Below are 18,829 nucleotides of genomic sequence, written 5' to 3'. Positions count from 1 at the left end.
ATACATGGGTATTCTTTCTTTTCCTCTTTATTTTTTTTTTTTTTTTTTTTACCAAAAACCGGATCACTAAATTCTTCAGTTCTGTGTTTTGGTCTCAACTTGGGTTTTTTTTTTTTTTTAAAGGACAATTTTGTTTACAGACACTTCATAATTCATTTTATGTTGTTTTATTTATTTTGCATATTTAAAATGTCTTCTACTTCCAGTGTTAAATGTTTGTTATAATTTTAAGTTAATTGATCTTTGAGAATATGTTATTTACCATTATATTACCTAAAAACCATCTCAAAGCAACGATATTATAGTTTATCACAATAACTTCTGGTACAATTTGTTACAGTGACAGTTCTAGAAAGAATCAATGAAATTTCTTGAAATTTCAAAGTCTGAGTTTTTTTACACATCATAGACTCAAACTGATATTAATGCTTCATAGATCTCGTTTTTGCATTTTGGAGCTTTTTTCTCTCTATTCGGGTCAAGAAGCAGAAACATTTCAGCTGAGTGACCATGTTTAAATGTTGTGTGTGTTAACTGATAAACTATTTAAAGTGATCGTCATTTACCTTTTTCTCCCTTTTTGTCTGATTGTTCTTAAAGTAAAAACTTACTTGTATTCCCTACTGTCCAGTTCATCCAGTGACCTAAAAACAGAATATTAAAATATTAGATATTACATTCAAACGGAACGGTTTCATTTTGCTTTTAAACAGACTCCGTTTTCCACAAACGGCAACGACTCAATTTGAGCTGTCGCTGCTGCTCCGGTGCGGACGCTGTGAGGAATGTTTCTCAGGTTTTATCATGTTGCCGCATTGCCCCCAATCTGAAAATAGAGGCAACAAATATAGCAACGCATGCAGCATCGCTGGCCAGCCGGCTCCCGGAGGAGAGCAGGCTGCCGGACTCACTCGACGCTGCTGATCTTGTTCCCCGTGTGGAAGTGCTTCACGTGGAGGAAGTCCAGCAGCTCCTGAGGCACGTCTTCATTTAGGTAGATAATGTCCTGATGCGGAGAGAAAAACATACGACGGAGTGTCAGGTCCAAGAGAGGGGAGCAAATTTCTGCCAGAAAAACGCTGAAATTTTGAGGTTAACCTCAGAAATGTTCTAGAAGAAACTTGGATACTACCAAGTTTGAAAAATTTGCAATTTTCAACTTTTCAAAGTCAGAAATTTCTAAGTAATTGTAGAAATTTTCTGAGATTGAGCTAAACAATTCTGATCTTTTTCTAGCAAATTTTCAACTTTTGAAACTCAGAAATGTCCATGTGTTTTCTATCAAATTTCTGAGTGTATTCTCAAAATTAGATTTTTTTTCCTACAAAATTTTGATGTTTGAAACTTAGAATTTTTAAAAAATTTTGTAGAAAATTTCTGAGGTGAATCTCAAAATGTGTTTTTTTTGGCAGAAATTTACTTTTTTTTTTTTAAACATTTGCCCTAACATGCCATCATATAAACAAGAGATGGTGTCACATAAACAGGACTTTATTATTATTATATGAAACCTCTGCTTCTTACCTGGATGTAATCTTCCAGCTCCTGCCGCCTCTGCTCCAGAGGTTTGGTCCTCAGATGGGCGTTCCTTTTGCTCGGAAAATCCGGAGTCTGGATGATCTTCTTAAGCTGCCGGCATCACAATAGCACGTAAATACAAGCAAAAATCATTTTATTTTATGGTTTCAGAAGCCCTAATGTGTATCAAATCATTTTACGGATTTTAAACATTGAAAGATACTGACCACAGACGAAAACAAAATGAAACTCTCCAAAAGATTTAAGAAAGCAGGACAAAGGAAGTCTGATATTAACACATACCTTCCTGTGGAGCGTCTGGAATTCACTGTTTCTTCTGAGGACATAATGTTTCCTCTCGTTAAACAAGACTTCAACTCTGAAAAGCTGCAAAAAAAGAAGATAAAAAGAAAAAGAAATGAAAAAAAATAGAGTAATCAAAAATCAAACTTCACAAAATTGTAACTCTTCCAAGATAGATTAGTCAGAAGAAAAAAAAAGTAAATTAGGAAATAAATGATTTGCTCATGCTTAAGTTCCACCAGGGAGAGAACTAGAGCATGTAGGATACCGGCCCTCCAGTACCCACTGTTATAATCGATCTTTTAGCAGATTGTCAGTGCAAAAACAATCAGCTCACCTCTCCAGCAGGAGGCGGTAAAGAGCTTTTGACTTTTTTTCCAGGATAGTTGCTGCACATGCTTTTCTTTCTGCTGCAATAAGTAACAACACTTAAAATAAATCCGAATGGAGTTTGCAAATATTTGAACCGATCTGTTGGACTTTACCAGACATCAGAACTGAACAGCAGATATGGAAAAAAAAAAACAACAACAAAAAAAACTACATTTTGTGAGCCCTTCCAAGAGAAAAAAAAAATAAATAAATGTTGAACTTTGCTTTTGTTTCAATAAATATAAGAAGATAAAAGCAGGGCGAGTCTCTCATGTTCTGCACCACAAGCCGTCTGATTCACAGTGAGCCAAATTCCTCACTCTGGTGCCTCCGTTAGCTTTTCTGCTATGCAGATCTGAATGTGGCACGGTGATCATAGTAGCCTTCAGTGTGCTAGAAAGCACATATGTTCCATTTAGCCATTCTTTTTTTATCCACTCAGGTTCTGCTTCAGTTTCAGCACAAAATAAGACTTTTGTAGAGCAACCTTGAAGCTGCAGCGGTTTCCAACTGTGCTGCATGATGGCTCTGTTTTCACAGGCCTGCTGGTTCACCAAGAGCAGCGCAGCAAAGAATTTTGTTCCTGTCCACAGCAGGAAGCCAGGAGCGAGAAACAAACATTTCCTTCACATATCAGGTTTTAGTTGGAATGATTTTTTTGCATAATTGTTTTTCTGTAATACTATTCTGTAGTGTGAACCTGAATGCGTCACATTTAAAAAAAAAACAATAATTACCGTATTCTGATTTTCTCTGTAAACTTTGAAATTCTGAGTTTAAACACGTGTCGGAAATGAATCAGCAGGTTCCGTTAAGATCTGGTACTAGCTACAATGTTGAGGTAACATTTTATGAATTTACCCTTTGCATAACCCTAGTGCCTATTGCCATTTATCGTATCAATTATCAAAATAAACGATACTTTTCACTGTTGTCACGATACATTCTGATAAATAACATTTAAAACCACCAGAACTGTCCGTTTTGTTGGGATTATTTTTTCACAGTTTTTTTAATGAGTACTGAAAAATACCAATACACTTGTAATTATGATTAAATGCTGTTACTGTGTACAGTTTAGTGATACTAATCTCACTTCTTTATGTCATCGGTGTCCTAAAGAAGCAAATGAGTTTGTTTGCCAAGAGTGATATTTGAGCTTATGTATGTTTGCAGTCACAGCCTAAAAAAGTAGTAATAAATATTTCATATCGTCACTTATGATCAATATTGCAATAATACCACAAAATATTGCGATAAAAATAAATCCATATCGCCCACTGCACTGTCTTTGAGACAGTGGGACAGTGATTCAAGTTCCTAACTGGTTTAACTGGTCCTGAATGTCAACGCAGGGATAAAAAAAACATTCATATCAAATACGCTGCATCATATTTCAGGGCAGCATGAACAATGATTTTTGTAAGCGGATTATGCACCAGTTCCCCAAAGCTTTGCAAACCTATTCATTGATCAACAATTGAGCATTACCAAAGAGAGTAAATACGAGTATTGTTATGTGTTAGGATTTACAGTATGAATACATCTGTTACGCATGTTAGTTTCTCCCACCCTTTTTGGTTTGGAAGCCACAGAAACATTCAGGCTTGTAAATATAATCAGGAAAATATACAGAAATACACTCAGAAACATAAAACGTCACATTTTTTAAAGACGATGCAAACGAAGGCTTTTTAATATCATTTAATCAAAATGACCAACTACAAATAAAAATGGTTTCACAATTTACATTGTTAGCAGCAACACAAAGCATAGGTCACAAAGCGTTTTAGATTTTCTTTAATATTATAGTAAATAGGACAATCAAAAGCATCTTTTCTGCACCTAAATCTGCTTCCATTAATTTCATAAAACTAAGCTAAAAACAGCAAACATTTTTAAAGACAAGCTGTCCCAAATCATCTTCTATTATTTGGGACCAATCCTTTTAATATTAGTGAAATTAAAATGACACCCCCCTCCCCCAAATGAACCCAAAAGAATATACCTGATTTTTTTGACACACAGCTCTTTTTAAGTTCCAGATTTTCAATTATTTACATACTACTGTCACCACAAAAAACATATTTGATTAGTTTTAAATATTTGCTTAGTTTGTTGTTGAGCTGCTTTAAATAAAATAAAACAAATCACTGCAAAGTCTTTCTGAAAATATATACATTTAGCACGCGAGTCCTTTACACTTGACGGTTTTGACTCGCGCGAGTAAAGTTTGTACTTGCTGTGAATTGAATCGCCTCTTCTTACAGGTAAGACTCACCTGACCCCCATGCGGCTTCATTCTTCTGCACAGAATAACAATTAGTGCGAAATTACACGCCGAGGAAGCGCGTGTTTGCCTGTGAGCGTCTTCAAACTTTCCCAATGAGTTTGAAAAAGCTTAAAGCTGAATTTAGGGAATTTGGACCGCGCTCACCTTCTTCGTCTTTCCAGACTCGTCCACCTCCCTCTCCAGCGACGGTATCGACACCTCAATCATGTGGGAAAGTTCCTCCAGCACCATCCGCTTCGACTTTCCGTCTCCGTTTGACTTTTTCCGTGGCTGGAAAAACTCCAGGCGAAGAACCAGCAGCTTTGACCTGCGTGTGTCAGCTCAGGTTAGGTGGAGGAAAGCGTCTGTGTTTTCTTTTCCGGTAGGTTTGCTCCTGCGTGCTCCACCTACTCACTAATTGGACAAACCTCGACAGGACATTAAAGGTGCAGTCCGGGTTTTTGAAGGCACACAGCTTTGGTTGTGAGAGAGAGAGAGGCAGCAGTGAAATGGGAAGCTGCTGTAGTGCCCATGTAAGCTTATATGCTGAGTGTTTTTGTTTTCTTTTAAAGTTTCATTCCCAGTAAGTTCTATGGAAGTCCAAAGTGCGGCCCCGGGCCATTTGCTGCCCTCTGAATGATTGTATGTGGCCCTTGACAACAATTCAGGCATGGGATAAATTTGTTTTGCCAAGCCAGGTACAGCACTTGGGCTAGGCTAACACACACAACATTTTTTTTATTACTTACTAGAATAAAGTCAAGGTATTATGAAAATATAGTTGTACAACCGTAAGTCAAAAAGAATATGACTTTAAAATGTGAAGACTGATTTAAAAATGCAAGAAAAGAGACGTAATATTACCGCAATAAGGTTGTCGTACTAACAGAGTAAAGTAGTAATTTTATGATGATTCTAACATGACAAATAATAATTTAGGAAGGTCTTCGTCTTGTGGAGTTATACTTTGGCATCAGTTTTACAAATAGGACATGATCTTTTAAAGACATCAGCATCAAATTATCGTCAGTTGCAGGACTTTCAGAGCTTTGCTCTCATTCAAACACCTTCTAGTCATTTTACAACTTCCTTCTGGTAATATTGTGTGTTTATTCTACTACTAATTCTTGTTATTTAAAAAAACAAACAAACAAACAAAAGATGCTTACTCTGGCCCTAACATGAAGTTGTAGAAATCAGACTACTTTGTATGTTTCATTAAAATATTATGCTGAGTTTATTGTTGGACATGTAAAAATTAGATAATAATAATTATAATAATAATAATTATTATTATTACATCATTTTCTTTGCTATTTTAAACAAGATGCTGAAAATTTTGTGACCCATTGAGAACTTTCAATTTGACAAAAACTTTGGAGGCTATGATTTTAACTGTTTTTGCCGTCCGTCCACACAGAAACTGGTCTAGGGGATCCAAAACATTTTGTTTTTCTTTTAAACAGTTCAGTAATGAATATTTTTCTCTCGCGTACGCGTGCGGATAAGGAAGTCGCACATTTTGTGAGAACTCTGACATATTAGCCCAACCTCTAACCCGACATCTATTAGCTCCAAATGTGCCTTACACAAAGGCAGATTTAAAGTTCATGGCGGCGCCTTGTTAATATTCTGCCATTCTTCTGTTCTTGTTGTGTTTACTGCTAGCATCGTGTGGAAGCTTTATGCGAATGTCCCACACTCTGTGTTTAGCACCACTTACTGGTTTGGAGGAGTAAAAAAATTGTGTTTTTGGTTGTTCTCGGAGTGGATGAAAACCTTTTCCGGACACAAGTGGTTTTGAAACCGATACCTGTTTTAGAAAAACTAAATGTTTCTGAGTGGACGGGGCCTAAATGGATTGGTTTAGATTCTCTTTGAACTGTGTTTCTTAGCAGAAAGGTTTCACATCACTGTGAACCTGTTGGAATTTTTTTTTTTTAAACCGACAGAAGTCAATCCGCCTCATTAGCTGATTTGGTGTTTACAGCTTTATTTTTCACAACAAAGATGGTTATTTCAAAAACCAAAAGGCATCAAACTAATTAGCCTTTTTTTGAAAAACAAATATTGCTCTATTATGTTGTCTCTTGTTTCAGTCTCTCGCTGTATTTCCTGCTCAAGCTTCTTCTAAAAAGCCAAGGCCACCAGGTTTCAGACAACTTCCAGAAAGTGCCTTGCAACTTTCAAATCCAGCTTCACTTCCTGCTGCGACTCAAACACAAAATAAAACCGAAAACAATGGGCAGCGAAAAAGGGATCTAAGCCCTGGCCGCATAACCACACAGCTCTCCTCACATCCCTTAAGAATCGTAGCTCTCCAGACGCTGCAGCCGAGAGGAAGAAAAAAAAGAAAGTTCACGTTGGATTCCTAAAATATTGTCCTCCTCCCAAACTGCCCAATGTGAACAATGTTCGTGGCTCGTGGCTCATTTTTCAGGAATTTATCTCCACAGGAATCACGTGCTCCACCTGTGACCCTCATCACGGGATTTAGATCTTCCCACCCGGCTGTTGCTCATGCAGTTTAGCAAATCAAGCAGGCAGAGGAGCTGACTAAATTACGGGAGGATGTGTGACCTTACAGGGTGAAAATATCACCGCTGGGTGAACGCTCAAGAGTTTTTTTCCATTTGCCTGCTGTATCGGCACATATTTCATTACCACTTTAACGAATATCTTCCTCTTTGTGCCTAAGCTAACGGTACAATCCACATGCTGATGGGTCAGTACACTTATTTAAGTATGATACATCATCAAACGTCTGACCTTTGTGCTTTTTGTGGTTTTTCCTTTGAATTATTTCAGTAAAACCTCTGACAGAATTTAGGTAAAGTTGACTGGCTTTATACCTTCGATAAGTCGCAACGGAGTCTGTTAAGCTGCAGAAGCTTTAAAACGTCTAAATAAATATTGGCCATTTTATATAGTTCCTTAAATTTCAAACCGTCTTTTGGGTCCTCCTTTTTGGCTGTTGATGTTTTTTTTTCCTTTCTCCTGCCTGTTTTTGTCTGTTTTCCTGCCTGATCCCTTTATTTGTCTTCCTTTCTTTTGTTTTCCAGATTTTTCTGGTTTAAAGTAACTCCCAGGAAACGGTTTAAATCTATTTCTGTTCTGCAAGTTCAATCTGTTGTCCTACTGTTCAGTCTACTAATAATAGAAGAAGAGTTTGCGCTGTGATTTTAATGGTTATCAGTTTCCTCTTCCGTCTTATCTTTTTTAATTGTATACCAAACTCAACTGTAAACTCATAAACTCATCAACCAAAAACAGCAACTGGATGCTGGCGTGAATATTAATATGTAAGCCAGTGACAATTAGACAGTTACTAAAATAAATATTCAATTGATAGACTAACTGAATCTTCTGTGGATGGAACGTTATTTAAGTTGCTCATCAACATGTTCAAACATGCTTAGTGACATTTCAATTTGTTCTTGAATTTGAAAGTAGGTCAGCAAAACTTCCCAAACTGGACAGACACACCAGCTGGTCTTGCAGCCATGACGCAATTTGTCCAAACTAGAGTGTGAATGAAAGGGAGCGCTGTCACCCAGATTATCCGAGGCATTCCTGGGGTGTATCCACATACACAGCAAAGCATTTTTATCAAGAAACGGTTCCTCACAACAACGTAGAAGGAAAGACACGTGGTACATGAGTATATTTAATTTAAGGTTGGAAGATGTCTTGCGTGCTGCTGAATATTTTATGTTGAGGAAAACTTTTTAAGACTTGAACTGAAGTATGTGGCTGGACCGTCACATTTGATGATGATTCAAATTTGATCAAATGGAAAAAGAGTTAAGAGTTCCCTCTGCTGGGCATAAAGTTTAAAGCTGCTACTATTTTCACATGACCCCACTACTAAGATTTTCTTGTAAGTATGTGATTTCTTTTGTCTTTAAACTAAAATAGTGAATTTAAAATAATCCACACCTTCCAACATGGAAAGTATGGAAGCATATTTGAATTCAAATTAGAAAATATATCTGGAGTCTCCTTTGAAATACATGAAGGTTTCCTCGAGGAAAAGGAAATACATCTGAGCGATATCAGATGACTGTTCAAAAATATTAAGACATTGCGTGTTTATTTAAGCTCCACATATCCTTTGAAAACAACTTGATTTATTAAAAAATGAACTTGTCTCATTCGTAATTTAGCCACATTGAAAGCTACTAGAAATAACTGATCCGATTCTTTTTCAATAACATTTTCACACAAAGAAGGAAATGAATTAAAATATACAGAAACTAAAGTTTTTTGGTCACATTACCTGGAAGCTAATACAAAGAGATCCATAAATTTCCATTAAAATATATTGTAAAGTCAGAGATGAATGAAAATCCTATTAAATCAAGTGTGTAACAAATTCAGGGGGGAGAGCCGTTCTGTGATTCGCAGACTGAGACCATCTGGGAATACAAGGTGCAGTAAGCTTTTTGTCCATAAGATGGTGCAATTGTTTCTTTTTTTATTATTATTTTTTACTGTGACCAACAGGTGTAAACACGCAGGAAACGTCAAAATGCACTGCAAACTGCAAATGGTGCGAACTCCAAAACGCACAAACGCAAAACAGAAGTGCAACTGAAAAATGCTGCAAACAAAATAATACTGCAGTCACAGAACCTAGAAGCAAAAACCAACAATCGACAAAACAAATGCAAACAAAATTGCTGCAATCATAGGATATGGAAGCAAGGGGGAAAATGCGGCAAACAGTAGAAACAGTAAAAGTGTAAAATGTTGCAAACAAAAAGGAAGTGCTCAACCCGACTATGGCGAGAGGACCAACAAATCTTATAGGACCAGTCTCTCAGAAAAGATTATAGACAGTCAGTCTACGATCAAGATGGGATGTCAAGAAGAAAGAGGAAAGAAGAAAAAGTGTGCTATACTTCATGTCATTTTCAAACAAGCAGTCTTTTTACAATATTTGTGAAAAGCAGCATATTTATGTAGGCACTATTACCTACTCCAGACTCCTTCTAGTGGTTTGGAGGACTTATGTTTTGTAGAAAAAGTTTGCAGCAGTTAGTGTCAGGAGTTTTTTTTTAGTCTTTAAGATATTGTTAGTTTATAAATCGCTGAATTGCTTAGCACATTATTGTATTTTTGTGTTTCTGTTGTGTAAAATGCGTTGACCTGCCCTGTTGCTGAAATGTGTTATACAAATAAACTTGATTGATTGATCTGAGTACATGATCTTTGGAAGCCACCACCTCCCAGACTGTTTTACTCCCTGTTTTCTGTTTTCTAGGGCCTGAAAGAGAGATGTTAAGGGTTTGAAATATTAGGTGCATGCAGACATTTTAAAACTGTGTCACCACAGATTTCCCAGGTAACATCCTGGAAATTTTTGCCATGTCTTCCTAGAAATTTCAGATTAAGAAGAATTTCACACTACCTCTTAATGATCACACAGAGCACTTTCACTTTTCCTTGTACTGTATATATAAATACATATTTTACTAAGATTGCAGCTTCTTGTAAGCCTAATTTATTGGAGTGTGAACTCTGTAATTTTCCATGTTTTTAATAGTTTTATGCAAACAACTCTTCAGTATAAGAGAGCACAGTTCCAGTGTCCCTAAAGTTCACATTGAATCTCTTCACCTTCATGTATTGCCACTGTCTTTCCCACGTGCTGCTTTTTGAATCTTGAAGGGAAGATAGCCATCCCAGCCCCACCCGCACACACACACACACACACACTCACATACATTAATTCGGATTTTCTACTTAATGCTTTAATATATCTGCAGATTAAGCAGAGGTTTTATGAACAGCTTGTTAGCTTCTATGCCATTGACTGAGATGCTTATAGGGTGACTTTGTATAATAGCTGTATGTTTGTTTTTGCTGCAAAAAATGAGACATGACAATTGATTTTGAATGCTTGTTAATATTATTGTGATAAATGTTCTCTTGTGTGGATTAGGTATTTTTTTCCATGTGGACACGGCGATGGCGCCTCAGTCTTGCGGAATTTCTGAATCTTTTCTCACATTGACCACAAAGGTAAGGTTTTTCACCTGTGTGGATATGCTGATGAACCTTCAATCTTTTAGCACATATGAATCTCTTCTCACAATGGGTACAAAGGTAAGGTTTTTCACCTGTGTGGATACGCTGATGAACCTTCAATCTTGAAGAATCTCTGAATCTCATCTCACACTGGACACAAAGATAAGGCTTTTCTCCTGTGTGGATACGTCGATGAACCTTCAATCTTTTAGCACATCTGTATCTCTTCTCACAATGGGTACAAAGATAAGGCTTTTCTCCGGTGTGGATACGTCGATGAACCTTCAAACTTCTAGCACATCTGNTCACAATGGGTACAAAGATAAGGCTTTTCTCCGGTGTGAATACGTCGATGAACCTTCAATCTTTTAGCACATCTGAATCTCTTGTCACAATGGGTACAGAGATGAGGTTTTTCTCCTGTGTGAATGCGTCGATGAACAATCAATCCTGTAGAATATCTGAATCTCTTCTCACACTGGGAGCAAATATAAGGCTTTTCTCCAGTGTGGATACGCTGATGAACCTTCAGTTTTGCAGATTTTCTGAATCTCTTCTGACATTGGGCGCAAAGATAAGGCTTTTCTCCCGTGTGAATGCTTTGATGAGCTCTCAGTCTTGAGATCTTTCTGAAATGTTTCAGACATGTGTCACAGCTGTGTTGTTTCTGTTGCCTTAGTGTGGGTTGATCCTGTTGTCCCTCACTAGTTCCATCTGTGGCTTTATAATCATGTTCGCCTCCTGGGTTCATACTGGTTTGGTTCTAAGGAAGTAAATTAGAAGGATGGAGAAATAGACAGTAACTATAGAGTACAGACTTTATACAAAGATTAAAGATGTTAAGGTCTCTTCAGTAGACCAATATGTATGTTGTTGTAAGCTATAATAATTGAGTTTAGTCCATTCATCCCTTTATGTATCCCTTTATGTATCCCTTTATGTGTTTTTTTATGTTAAAGCATGAGTCAAGTCTTTCCTTTGAAAATTTATAATTGAAACTACTGTACAATTGTGTCTCCCAGAAAGAGCTGGGCACTCTATACCTACCCTCATTTACTCTTCCCACAAGTGGTGGGACCGTTTCGAAAGATTACCTATGTCTTCATTCTTTACAATCAATGTGATGGTTTCTCATTACAACTTATAAGCCTTATACTTCCGATAAGATTCAAAACTGAAACAGCTTTTTGAACGAGAAGTGAAACGTCTTCAAGGAAACAGCCCAGATGTCTGTAATTATATCTCTCATACCTAAGAGCAATTGAGAGAGTCCAGTTAACATGTCATGGAACTGGACCAAAGTCAGTATCCAGGGACAAACTCAGGCATGAACAGAGAGAAAATGGAAACTCAATGACGAAATACCTCAGGACAGGAAAACTGAGCAGTACTCAGTTTCCCACATGTTTTAATAACTAACCTCTTTCAGTGACATTGTTGCGTTGCCAACAACAGTATTCTCTTCCAACTGTAGTTCCTTCAGTTCAGTTCTGCATCAAACAAACATACGCCATTTATAACAAGTAAAGTAGATGTGACTTTAAGTTATTTGCACAGCAGTGACAACAGTTGCAGATGCAGTTGTAGCCAGATATTTACGTACATTGATAGGGCAAGCTTTTCTCTGGTGCATTTATCCCAATGAACGTTCATTCCTGCAGAAGTTCTGAATCTCTTCAAATATTGGTAACACCTATAAGACTTTTTTCCAGCATGAGTACGTTGATGAGCTCTCAGAGTTGAGATCTTCCTGAAACGTTTCAGACACGTGTCACGGCTGTGTTGTTTCCACCGCCTCTGTGTGGGCTGATCCTGCTGCCCATCACTGGGACCATCTGTGGCTTTATCATCATGTTCACCTCCTGGGTTCATACTGGTTTGGTTCTAAGGAAGTAAATCAGAAGGATGAAGAAATAGACAGTAACTATAAAGTACAAAGACTGGACTGAACAAACAGACAAGAATGAAAACTAAACTTGTTGGATAGCAACCATCAGTCACAAGGACTGTCAGCTCTCGTAATTGCAGTTTTACAGCAAAACACTTTTCACAAAGTAAGACGACAAACATTAATATACTTTATAAGTATGATTTGAAACATGCAATCTAATTTTTATCCATGGTGAAGGTACGAGTCTAAGCATGGAGAAAATGCTCCACCATCAGGCAGCCTAATGTATACGAAAAAAAGCTAGTTATCTCATTTGTTGTACACAGGGCCGGCCCAAGCCTCCATGGGGCCCTAAGCGAAATGTGGCTTTGGGGCCCTCTAGTTCTGCTAGCAATGTGGACTGTCTGTAATCAGCAGCCCGATCATTAGATCATTCACACACCTGATGTAAACTTATTGCATCTCTGGCAGTGCTGTTTACATTATATACATGAATAATATTTATTGGTGGGCTGACACAGTGCCCACCAATAAATATTGGTGGGCACTGTGCCCACCAATAAATATTGCCCACCAATAAATATTGGTGCCCACCAATAAATATTGGGGGGCACTGTGCAATAAATATTGGTAGGTTGGTAGCAGCAAGAAGGTTCTGGGTTGGAGTCTCCGTGTGCATGCGTGGGTTTTCTCCGGGTGGGCTTCCTCCCACAGTCCAAAAACATGACTGTCAGGTTAATTGGCCTCTCCAAATTGCCCCTAGGTGTGAGTGTGTGTGTGCGTGGTTGTTTGTCCTGTGTGTCTCTGTGTTGCCCTGCGACAGACTGGCGACTTGTCCAGGTTGTACCCCGCCTCTCGCCCAGAACGTTAGCTGGAGATGGGCACCAGCAACCCTCCCAACCCCACTAAGGGACAAGGTTGCAAGAAAATGAATGGATGGATGGACATTTATTGGCCAACTGATTTATCGACCAGTTGATTTCTGGGCGCCGATTTCCTTAATTTTGGGCCATCGTGATCTGCTGATACTTACACATGAAGCCCAGCTTATCCCCTTTTATTATCTTCCTCCACAAAGGATAAAGGTTTACGTATCAGCCTCTGTCCTCTAGTGTTCTGCAGTGAGAGGTTTGACTGACAATGCAGAACAGATCTGCACGTTTTCAGTTAACAATATTCACCCCACTGTTACCATCTCAGACTTTCTTGTTATATCTAGTGACAATTCAGACAAAAAAAACACTCATATCAGCATAAATCAAAATCGGCAGGTCAGGCTTTTTAAAGATCAGGAACCAGGGATCAGCCAGAAAACTGCAATCGGTGCAACCCTACACACATATTCATGACATTCTTCGACGAAATAAATTTATCTTAAGCGTTACTCCAATAGCTAAACATGTAATTTATACCAGGTGAGTCTTTCTTCCCTGAGAATGTGGACCGGTATCGGTACTGGACTGATTAACATTGAGAAGTTTTAAATATTGTTATCAAACGTTATCAAACACGGCGTTTTGAAGCCAAAAATACCTCAGAAAATATTCAGAGTCAACCATGAGAATCAACTCATTTAAAGTTTAAACTCAGTTTCACACAAACACAAAGACGCTAGCATAAATGTTTGGCTGTTGAACTGGACCGTTCAAGGTCGCTATCAAGCTAATTTTCCATTAACAGCTTTACAAATCTTTTACATTACATTACCAAGGCACATTAAAACAAACCTTTATCTTGGCTTTTTTCATATTCTTCCTCTTTCTTTTGTCCCTCCCTGAAGGATAAGTCCGTTTTTGAGACATTGTTTTGCTTACGTAACTTCTGACCGGAACTTTGGACATTTGGATGCTCTGCACATTGCAGCTCATGTTGCTGGCGAAGCGTGCGGCACCTACCGCGGCCACCAGGAGGCCCCAAGAGCAATTTCCCCTCCCCCTTTTTATCAATAAAATAATAATTTCTACATACATAATCAAATATATATGTTAATGTAAAAACAAATCACTTCATAGTGAAATTGTGTGTTTCTGATATTATAATGACATAGAAATAGTTAGTAAAAAAAAAATTAAATAATAAAAAATTAGTTCCACTGAGCGGGCCACTTAGTGGCCTTGGGGTCCTAAGCGGCTGCTTAGTTTGATTGCCTTGGGCCGGCCCTGGTTGTAAATTTTTAAGGTTGCTGGAGCAATTGATCAGCAATTTGATCAGCACATCAGGAGGAAGGAGGTATGGGTCGGTTTCTAAGCTAGCCATTTCAAACTTTTGTAAATACCACAGTCTATGGGCTCTGACCAAACGTGTTATGTTCACAGACAAATTAGCTCCATTTCAAAAAGTAGAATCCAAAACTGTTAAAAACAACTTGGGAAAACTATTCAATTGCTCTGTTCAATACTCCAATCCTCACTTCCGATGTCTGCCATGGTGCCTCGAGTGATTAACTGATCTAGTTGTAAAGGGTCAATAGAAGACTACAAACACAAAAAAGTAGCACTCATTTTTAATAACTAACCTCTTTCAGTGACGTTGTTGCGTTGCCAACAACAGTATTGTCTTCCAACTGTAGTTCCTTCAGTTTGTTTCTGCATCAAACAAACATACACCATTTATAATAAGTAAAGTAGATGTGACTTTAAGTTATTTGCACAGCAGTGATGACAGTTTCAGATGCAGTTGTAGCCAGATATTTACGTACATTGATAGGGCAAGCTTTTCTCTGGTGCATTTATCCCAATGAACGTTCATTCCTGCAGAAGTTCTGAATCTCTTCAAATATTGGTAACACCTATAAGACTTTTTTCCAGCATGAGTACGTTGATGAGCTCTCAGAGTTGAGATCTTCCTGAAACGTTTCAGACACGTGTCACGGCTGTGTTGTTTCCACCGCCTCTGTGTGGGCTGATCCTGCTGCCCATCACTGGGACCATCTGTGGCTTTATCATCATGTTCACCTCCTGGGTTCATACTGGTTTGGTTCTAAGGAAGTAAATCAGAAGGATGAAGAAATAGACAGTAACTATAAAGTACAAAGACTGGACTGAACAAACAGACAAGAATGAAAACTAAACTTGTTGGATAGCAACCATCAGTCACAAGGACTGTCAGCTCTCGTAATTGCAGTTTTACAGTGACACTTTTCACAAAGTAAGACGACAAACATTAGTATACTTTATAAGTATGATAAAAACATGCAATCTAATATTTATCCATGGTGAAGGTATGAGTCTAAGCATGGAGAAAATGCTCCACCATCAGGCAGCCTAATGTATACAAAAAAAAAACAAGTTATCTCGTCTTTTGATCAGCAATTTGATCAGCACATCAGGAGGGAGGAGGTATGGGTTGGTTTCTAAGCTAGCCATTTCAAACTTTTGCAAATACCACAATCTATGAGCCCTGACCAAATAACTAACCTTTTCCAGTGATGCCATTGCTTTGCCATCACCAAACTGTTCCTGTGTAACACAAGCACACATCATTTATAATGTGAAGCAGATGTGATTTGAAATTATTTGCATAGCAGTGACAACAGTTTCACATACAGTTGAAACCAGATACTTACTATCACTGTATAAGAGACATTGCCCTGCGACAGACTGGCGACCTGTCCAGGGTGAACCCCGCCTCTCGCCCGGAATGTTAGCTGGAGATAGGCACCAGCAACCCTCCCGACCCCACGAAGGGACAAGGGTGTAAAGAAAATGGATGAATGGATGAATGTATAAGAGACAAACTTATTTCTCTCTCTCTGACCTTTGTGTAAAAAAACCCTTAACTTACTCCTTTAAGCCAGTTAGGAGCAGTGATGGCATAGTTACTTTGAAAAAGTAACTTTAATCGGATTACTGATTACTCCTTGAAAAAGTAACTTGTTAGATTACTGACTACTTGATTTGGAAATTACTAAGTTACATTAAAAGTAACTTTTTTAGTCACTTTCAGCAGCTGCTGACGACAACGCTCTGTGTTGTAATTAGTGACAAAATGCGCATCTCTCTCCTCCCTCCATTGTTTACATTGCATAGAAACGGCGGCCGCTCCCCAAGACGCGTGGAATAAATACAATTAAATTCCAAAAGAAAATAGTAACACACAGTAACGCAAAGTGATTTCGATAAGTAACTGTAGTCTGAATACTGGATTTTAAATAGCAACGGTTTGATTACTCATTACTGAAAAAAGTGGTCCGACGTGACATCACTAGTTAGGAGTACCAACATTATCTATATTCCCTGAGGGCTAAAGTTTGAGCAATATTTCTTAGAGATTTTTCCATAACTTTCATAAAATTACAAGTTTACATAAACTAAAATAAAAACACGTTGAAGCAGATGCGTTGTGGATCTTTACAATTTTTAACAGTAATCAAGATCAAGAGAATCATGAATGAGGGATTTTTCTGCTCTTCTTGTGGACAAGAGCAAATTAAAACTTTAAATAATTGTATATACCTACAAACCATTATTTTATGAAGCTGGCAATATTGAAAAGTGAGTTGTTATAAATTAATATGAATTATTACAAGTATGTGTGATAAATAAACTTGCCGCTTTGTTGAGCAACCTCTGCAGACATGAAGGTTATCCTTTTCAAAATATTTACAACTGACAGACGCTGTTATGATTTCCATGGTAACCATGTTCAAATGTTTACAGTTTCATAAGCATTCAGCTCCCAGTTAGATTTTTTTAAAAACACAATTCAGCCATGATATTAGACCCAGAGCTGCTTTCACATCTTTATTCTTCTGTGCAACAGAGAGACTCAAAAGTTAAACCTCAAAAGATTTTTAACAGTCCTGTAAACCCGCTGGGTGCCTACAGAACCAATCTTGTTTGCAAATCTATAGACAGAACCGACTGTTCTGACAGAACAGAACCATAACAGAAACAAAACCAGACTCAGTACCCAGACTCACGACGTGTCAGTAGAATGAATCTGAGAGTGAACTGACTGATAACAATTCAATTATTCTCATGGACTTGCTGGCAGTTTGTTGAGGAAGAAGTGACTTACTACACAGAATGTAGTAAAAGTCTACATTCTGTGTAGACTTTATACAGAATGTGTACATTCTACACATTCTGTGTAGAATATTTAGAATGTGTTTTCTTACACTGAAACTCATTAGTGTAAGAACTAAATCATCAAAGCAATCAATCTCCATGTAACCATATTGAAAGTTTTCTTCTTTTTTAAATTGAGAGTTGAATGTTTATGGAACTGTAGACCTCAACATTATTACCATGGAAATCATAAGAGCATTTGTCAAGTGTAAATGTTTTGACAAACACAGTGTGGTGATCTGTGTTTTTTCTGTGTATTTATTTTGAGGTTTTTCTGTGTTTATTAGTCTGTTCCTCTGTGAGTCTCTGCCTTCACTGTTGATTGTCCCCAGCTGTGTCTCGTTTCTCCCAGTGTATTTAGTCCCACCTGTTGTCTTTGTCTCTTGTCGGATCCTCGTCGTGTTGCGTCTTGCTGCCTGTTCAATGGTTTATTTCATTAAATCTTTATCATCATCACTTCATCCTGGGTAGTGATGGGTAAATGAGGCGTCATGAGGCGTTTCGACTCAAAGCAACACTGTATTGATACTGTGTCACTCAATACTGACACTTGCTGGACATTAAAAATTCCTACAGGCAACGTAGTGATTTGATGACCAAGTCTGTACAATAAGATTTAAGTCTTTGTATTTTATTGAATATTATATGTTGTATTATGTCATATCTTCAGTTACATTTAAAATATTTTTGATATACAGTTAATAAAGAATGTGAACATATACCATAAAGTGAAAATTTAAGTGAATGTGTTTGGAATGAGGATGCATGGACTGTTTTTTTTCCACACACTTTTATAAAAAAAAAGTTTTTACTACCTTTTGAAATTAAGCCTGTTACGCTTTTTTTGACAAAACTTCTGCTGTAGAAAAAAATTAAGCAAACACTACATTTACAGCGAACCCTTGTTTTTCTTAGGGGTTGCGTTCCGAAAATAAATAGGGTTAGAGGCCGGGCTTCCTTATGTCATAAAGTTGTATTGAAAATGCTGCGCCATGTCGGAAAATGCACCTTAGGGTCAGGGATTGCAGACATGGCCATCCTGCGGCATTTGAATGGGGAATATGGGATCAGTTTTAGCCATTCGGGCGGAAGTGTTCTGCGTCTGGCAGCTGAAGGAGGAACAGCTTATCCTGCTCTCTCCCGTCCTTACTGATAACTTTGCTTGTGAATTATTTTTAAAGTCACAATTTTTATGGTTTTATTCACATTATCGACATCATAACTGGATTACTTCAAACCTAAAGACCAGGAGATTTTCTCACTTTTATTTTTACCTCACTTTTCTTCACCTCCAAGTTGAACTAGGGCAAAATGCCCCCGTCCGACCCCAAGGACATTAGCAATATTCTACAACGACTTCAGTTTTTAGAA

The 18,829-nt window shown here is 37.8% G+C and overlaps 3 protein-coding genes across 3 annotated transcripts; all 3 read right to left on the bottom strand.

Annotated features, from left to right (window-relative positions):
* Positions 1 to 200: 200 nt before the first annotated feature.
* On the bottom strand, positions 201 to 5,031 carry snx22 (sorting nexin 22). The gene is made up of 5 exons (XM_008411203.2): positions 4,631 to 5,031; positions 1,822 to 1,905; positions 1,525 to 1,629; positions 912 to 1,006; positions 201 to 644 (listed from the first exon to the last, which is right to left on the bottom strand). Exons 1-5 carry the CDS (start codon positions 4,715 to 4,717, stop codon positions 608 to 610), a joined length of 408 nt encoding a protein of 135 aa, XP_008409425.1. The 5' UTR covers positions 4,718 to 5,031; the 3' UTR covers positions 201 to 607.
* A 5,325-nt stretch (positions 5,032 to 10,356) lies between these two features.
* On the bottom strand, positions 10,357 to 11,638 carry LOC108166345 (zinc finger protein 239-like). The gene is given in 3 exon segments (XM_017305132.1): positions 10,357 to 10,805; positions 10,807 to 11,261; positions 11,546 to 11,638. Coding segments are annotated over 3 exon segments (858 nt in total). The 5' UTR covers positions 11,552 to 11,638; the 3' UTR covers positions 10,357 to 10,408.
* An 18-nt stretch (positions 11,639 to 11,656) lies between these two features.
* On the bottom strand, positions 11,657 to 17,002 carry LOC103465964 (zinc finger protein 700-like). The gene is made up of 7 exons (XM_017305133.1): positions 16,940 to 17,002; positions 15,806 to 15,847; positions 15,088 to 15,368; positions 14,905 to 14,974; positions 12,102 to 12,382; positions 11,919 to 11,988; positions 11,657 to 11,749 (listed from the first exon to the last, which is right to left on the bottom strand). Exons 2-7 carry the CDS (start codon positions 15,821 to 15,823, stop codon positions 11,744 to 11,746), a joined length of 726 nt encoding a protein of 241 aa, XP_017160622.1. The 5' UTR covers positions 15,824 to 15,847; positions 16,940 to 17,002; the 3' UTR covers positions 11,657 to 11,743.
* Positions 17,003 to 18,829: the final 1,827 nt, after the last annotated feature.

The sequence above is a fragment of the Poecilia reticulata genome, linkage group LG6 (genome assembly GCF_000633615.1).
Source record: "Poecilia reticulata strain Guanapo linkage group LG6, Guppy_female_1.0+MT, whole genome shotgun sequence".
NCBI classification, from domain to species: Eukaryota; Metazoa; Chordata; class Actinopteri; order Cyprinodontiformes; family Poeciliidae; genus Poecilia; species Poecilia reticulata.
This window is presented reverse-complemented; position numbering and strand designations above follow the sequence as displayed.